The sequence below is a fragment of the Rutidosis leptorrhynchoides genome, chromosome 3 (genome assembly GCF_046630445.1).
Source record: "Rutidosis leptorrhynchoides isolate AG116_Rl617_1_P2 chromosome 3, CSIRO_AGI_Rlap_v1, whole genome shotgun sequence".
In the NCBI taxonomy this organism is placed as follows: Eukaryota; Viridiplantae; Streptophyta; class Magnoliopsida; order Asterales; family Asteraceae; genus Rutidosis; species Rutidosis leptorrhynchoides.
The window spans coordinates 583,523,593-583,530,404 of NC_092335.1; the positions used below are offsets into that span (position 1 = coordinate 583,523,593).

General features: G+C 27.8%; 1 protein-coding gene across 1 annotated transcript; it reads left to right on the forward strand.

Moving 5' to 3' along the window:
* Positions 1 to 170: 170 nt before the first annotated feature.
* LOC139902148 (serine/threonine-protein phosphatase 7 long form homolog) lies at positions 171 to 2,502 on the forward strand. The gene is made up of 4 exons (XM_071884800.1): positions 171 to 504; positions 1,637 to 2,222; positions 2,296 to 2,383; positions 2,464 to 2,502. Exons 1-4 carry the CDS (start codon positions 171 to 173, stop codon positions 2,500 to 2,502), a joined length of 1,047 nt encoding a protein of 348 aa, XP_071740901.1.
* Positions 2,503 to 6,812: the final 4,310 nt, after the last annotated feature.

The window sequence follows — 6,812 nt, forward strand, 5'->3', positions numbered from 1 at the left end:
TTAAAACTGGCGAATAAAAAAACGACACGTGGAAACCGAAGTTTGAAACTTCGGTTTTGGTTTCTGTATAAATCCGAAGTCTGTAACTTCGGTTCTCACACACAAAACAGATCCAAAGCAAAAAAAAAAAAAAATAATAATTCGAAAACCCTTTAATTTTTAACAAAAAAATGGCTCAAACAAACCAAGTACGTGCTAGATCGGAGCCGGTTGATAGTTCTTTATTGTTTTTACAAGCCGAAAGGAATCATAGATCGTATGCGGTATTTACAAAGAAGCTTGACGAGGAGAAGTTGATCAAACCACGAAGAGCTGATCTGAGCTTTTGGCAGCATATTTCACGGCTACCAAACGAAAGAATTGATGAGCGGGTGCAGGTGTATCTCGATAATGTGGGTTTGGGTTTAGTTTGTAAATTGGGTAAACAAAGACTGGATTGGTCACTTGTTACTGCTATGATTGAAAGATGGCGCCTGGAGACGCATACGTTTCATTTACCGATTGGTACAAAATCATTACCTTATATATATATATATATATATATATATATATATATATATATATATATATATATATATATATATATATATATATATTAATTATTTATTTTAATATATATTATTATATCTTCGTAATATATATCATTAATTTAGTCAAGTTTATATATATATATATATATATATATATATATATATATATATATATATATATATATATATATATGTGTGTGTGTGTGTGTGTGTGTGTGTATATATATAAATATATAATATTAGATAATTGTTTAAAATAGTATTTACGAATATATATATATATATATATATATATATATATATATATATATATATATATATATATATATAGGGGTATGATCAAGAGGGGAAGTAACCAATCGGGGGGAGGCGGGGGGAAGCAAATTTTTTTTTTTTCGTTTTTTGAAAAAACTTTGTTCACGAACATTATAGATGAGATGAAAATATGAACATTTAGTAGAGACACTTTGTGATAAATGTTTTTATTTTGGCGGGAAAACGCTCGAAGAAGTAATATATAACAATTATCGTGTTTTTCGAGCGTATTTTGAGGTTTTAGCTATTGGGGTTTAGATATTAGGGTTTAGATATTAGGGTTTATAGGGTTTAGATATTAGGGTTTAGAAATTTAGGGTTTAGGGTTTAGATTTAGGGTTTAGATTTAGGATTTAGATTGAGTTTTTAACACGAACGGTCCATAAACCCAAAACACCAAACCCTAAAACCTAAACCCTAAATCGGGCTAAATTTTACTTCATAAAATATGAAAAAAACGTTCATATTTTTCACGAACAATATTATCTTGAATGTTATTTTTGTCGATCGTTTTCCCGCCTAAATAATAACATTCATCACGAAGTGTCTCTTCTAAATGTTCATATTTTCGTGTGATCTTGATGCCGGGAAAAAAAATTCAAAAAAACGAAAAAAAAAAATTGCTTCCCCCCGCTTCCCCCCGATTGGTTACTTCCCCATTGATCCTGCCCCTATATATATATATATATATATATATATATATATATATATATATATATATATATATATATATATATATATATATATATATATATCCGAATACTATATATAATCCATATTAATATTTGTAGGTGAAGCAACTGTAACGTTGCAAGACGTTCAGGTTTTATTTGGTTTACCAATAGACGGGGATGTATTCTCCGGTATTTGGTATGAAACAAATGATAGCGATTGGATACCGTTTGTTGTTACCTACTTAGGGATCGCCCCTCAGGCTATTGGTGATAGGGGTATACGTAGAGGGAGGATATTAATTTCCGTTTTAATGACGGAGTTGGATGAAGAAGTTGGAGACACTATCGAGTCTCACCAACAACGGGCTAGAGTATATATTTTAGCTATGATGGGTGGCGTTCTATTTTCTGATTCTAATGCGTATGATGTCCCTTTGAGTTTCTTGCATACCATCCTGGACTTGAGTCCAGCTAATCGTATTAGTTGGGGTAGTGCGGTTCTCGCACATCTTTATAGAAATTTGTGTAAAGCGGCCACAAACTATGAAGCCAAGGCCATTAATGGTTCGCTACTTTTAGTACAACAGTGGGTGTATGAACGAATTCCATCCCTTGAGCCAATTCTCAAAAATGATGTACGAAAGATTCCAGAGGACTTGCCACCGAACCAGATTTCACTTATTCCAGCACCCTATGGTTCTAGGTAAGAGATCATTGTAACTTTAAACCTTTAGTTATTGTAACTATATTCATTTGTATGTGTTATTCATATGTAGGTGGCATGGTAAACGGACTAACAAAAATACACCAGCACATGTATTGTCTACAGTTCGCTCCCTACTTTCGGCGTTAACGCCTAGACAGGTAACATTTATTTGGTGTGAAACTATAGAAGCTATGTTAAAGTCAAAACATTTATTAAGTATTATAATATGTTGATGCAGTTTATATGGCAATCCTATGATGATGAGTTATTCGCCTGACTACCCGAGCAGTGCACAGCTGACAGACCCTTATGGTCATACCGTGGGGCTATTATATGCTGGGCTACTATTGAGACACATCTACCCGATCGGGTCTGTAGGCAATTTGGATGGGGTCAGCCAATTCCAGGCGTTGAACACTTGCTTCCCGCTCAGACGCATCATCATTTGCATAAAACAAACCTTAGCATGAAAAGAAGTGTTGATATGAGGACTACTGCCCCCAGGCCACGTACATCGCACAATGGATTGACCGAGCCAACCGTATATTTGTTGGTAGAGATGGTGGGTGTGATGACCCGAAAATTTCCAATCAAATTTAAACTTTAATCTTTATATGTTTCCGACACGATAAGCAAAATCTGTAATGTTGAGTCTCGAAAGTTTTGAAATCTATATTCATGTAATCAATTACCCTTTGACTATGCTCAACGATTCACGAACATTTATGTGTTTTTTGATATGTATATATAATACATACTTATTAGTTGAAAACGTTAACAAGTATTAGATATATTATACTTTACATGAACGTATTTTGTTTCAATATAAGTTATTATAGTTATCGACGAGATTAAAAGATAATATCCAATGATTGATTTATCAGATACATTGTATGATTACGAGTCTCGGTTATTGTAGAGACCCGTCCTAATCCATCCGGACGAAGTCCATATCGATTATAAACGATTCACAACAGTTGATTACATCGCGAGGTACTTGACCTCTATATGATACATTTTACAAACATTGCATTCGTTTTTGAAAAGACAATCTTTCATTACATCGAAAATTGACGGCATGCATACCATTTCATAACATATCTAACCATAATTGACTTAATAATAATCTTGATGAACTCAACGACTCGAATGCAACGTCTTTTGAAATATGCCATGAATGACTCCAAGTAATATCTTTAAAATGAGCAAATGCACAGCAGAAGATTTCTTTCATACCTGAGAATAAACATGCTTTAAAGTGTCAACCAAAAGGTTGGTGAGTTCATTAGTTTAACATAAATAATCATTTCCATCATTTTAATAGACCATAAGATTTCATATTTCAATACACATCCCATACATAGAGATAAAATTCATTAATATGGTGAACACCTGGTAACCAACATTAACAAGATGCATATAAGAATATCCCCTATCATTCCGGGAAATCCTTCGGACATGATATAAACGAATTCGAAGTACTAAAGCATCCGGTACTTTGGATGGGGTTCGTTAGGCCCAATAGATCTATCTTTAGGATTCGCGTCAATTAGGGTGTCTGTTCCCTAATTCTTAGATTACCAGACTTAATAAAAAGGGGCATATTCGATTTCGATAATTCAACCATAGAATGTAGTTTCACGTACTTGTGTCTATTTTGTAAAACATTTATAAATATTGCGCATTCAGCCCAAAAATATAAAGGGTAAAAAGACAAATGAAACTCACCTAATGTATTTTGTAGTAAAAATACATATGACTATATTGAACAATGCAGGGTTGACCTCGGATTCACGAACCTATATCATTTGTATATTTATTAATACACATAATCGTAACCGAACAAATTTATTTATTATATCTTAATTTATACATGATATATTTAATTTTGTATATATATTCAAAATGATTAATATCTATATAGTTATATTAATATATATTTAGTTAGTATTATATAAAAATACTTAAGTTGTTATATATGAATATTTATATAAAAAATGTTATTATGATTATTAAATACATATATGTAATATTACTAAAAGTACATTTTATATACAAAATGTCTATTTGGTAAAATAATATCAGTAATAGTAATGAAAGTTTTTTTTTATTATAATAATAATATATTACTAATAATAATAACTATAAAAATAATGATTTTATAAATAATAATAATATTACTAATTCTTATTTTAATAACTACAATGATAATAATACTACCAATAATAATAATAATTAATATAAAACTAATAATAAAATGAATTATATCATAGTCATTATCATGTTTATGTTTATATCTTATCCCTTTTCTAATTTCATAATTTTATCTTTTATCAATACTTGTAATTATACTTACTTTTATATCATACTATAAACTAATTCATACTTATTATTATATTTTATCAATTCATACATAAACATATTTGTAATCATATCCATATTCATTTTCATTTTCGTACATATTTATACATATAAATATATTTGTATGTAATCAAAATTTAAGTTATATTAATAACAATTGTATTCATAGTGCTTAATAATAATTATATATCAATAAAGATAATAATAGTAATTATATCAATAATTCAATTAGGTCACAAAGTAATTATAATCCTAACAAAGTTTTAATCTAATAATAATAATAGTAATAGTAATAATAATAATAATAATAATAATAATAATAATAATAATAATAATAATAATAATAATAATAATAATAATAATAATAATAATAATAATAATAATGGAAATGAGAATAAAGTGTATACCCTTTAAAAAGAAAACTGCACCAAACGAGACTCGAACCCTTGACCACCTGCAAACCCGCTAACACCTTAAGCCATGGCTCTGTTGCCTGTTATCTGTTTTAAGTCGTACCCATTTATTTATAACCTATTTCGGTTTAATCAGTGTTCTTCTCCTTCCCACACTCTAGTCGACCGGTTCATGCTCAAAAATCAATTTAACAAAATCGTTGTTTCATTTAAGATTTGTGAACAACAAAGAATTAGAAAGATTGTTGATAATTAAAGAAAATGAAGAGAAAAAAAAATCCAACAGTAGCAGCTGTTGCTGTTCGTCGAGTTCATCAAAAAAGAAAACGTAATTTTTGATTTTAAACCGTTTTAACTAATACTTCCTTCACGAAATAGTTTGAGAATCAATCCTAGAAACTTTATGGAGCATCAATTGGACTTAAAACATAACTGAAAAACTGAATTTGATTGTAGAACAAACAGTTGACTTTTTACTTTAGAATTTTGACTCCAAAATTGATAACCAATACTAAAAATTGAGACTTGTAAATTTGCAGATAGATTAAACGAAGGTCTCCTAACAGAACTACATTTACACTTTTTGAAATAGATTTCGAAATCGACCCTTTTGGAATTATGAACACGAACAGAGCTCTTTCCCAGTTTCTTTTTATTTTCTCTTTTAAATTTTATCAAACGAGTGTTGAAGTGATTTTAATCGACAATGATACTGAGGAAATGACTGAAGTGGTCCATATTATTGAGCTATCATTTGTTTTATAGTCAAGGTTAATTCAATTGGATTATTCGTTCCAGGAGTATAAAACAGAAATAATATAGGAACTGGACAGGGACATCAAACTGATTTTGGACTCTTTCTGTGATTTGCATTAGCCTGGAATCGAATTTGAAAACAGGAGTACCAATTTGATACAGTTGGATAGCTGCTTGTGACCAGATCGTACGATTCATCATGTTATATAATTTATATACAATTAATATTAATAATTATATTAATTATAATAATAATAATAATTATTAATAGTAAAAATAAATAATATTGATATAAAAATGATAATAATTAATGATAATAAAAATAGATTATATTATTCTATAATAATTATAATAATAATGGTAAAAAAAAAATTCATGATAATAATCATAATACTAAATTAATTATGATAATGTTTATATTTTTAATGATAATAATATTATTGATAAAAGACTATAAATAATATAATAAATGATAAATTTCATAACTTAATTAATACTAATGATAATAATAATCTTATTAATTAATATTTTTAATAATGATAATAATATGAATAATAATATAACTTATACATGTCAAATTATATATATATAAATATTTATATCTCGTATTAGAATTAATAATATTAATAATACAAATATTAATATTATTATTAACCTTAGTAATAATAATGAAAGTAATATTGATGTATCACTTATATTCTAACTTGTAATTTCAAATAATATAATTAACTTTACATATCACTACATAGATAATATATATTCTATAAAACAACATATTAGAATATTTAATATTTATATATATTATATATATTACTACATTCATATAATATTAATTGTGTACATAATTCATATACATATATATCTATATATATTTATTTTAATAACATCTTAATTATTTTGTATATTACTTTACACATTTAATTCAGATGATTGAATGGTATTATATTCATTCAATTTAATATATACATTTATATTTTATCTACATATTTAATTACACATAATTGTTCGTGAATCGTCGAGCATAGTCAAAGGGTAATTGATTACATGAATATAGATT

Excerpts from the sequence above, each read along its gene's own strand:
- LOC139902148 (XM_071884800.1), top strand. The coding sequence starts at position 171 with ATGGCTCAAACAAACCAAGTACGTGCTAGATCGGAGCCGGTTGATAGT. Across the intron at positions 505-1,636 it reads TACGTTTCATTTACCGATTG|GTGAAGCAACTGTAACGTTG; the intron begins GTACAAAATCAT and ends TAATATTTGTAG. Across the intron at positions 2,223-2,295 it reads CCAGCACCCTATGGTTCTAG|GTGGCATGGTAAACGGACTA; the intron begins GTAAGAGATCAT and ends ATTCATATGTAG.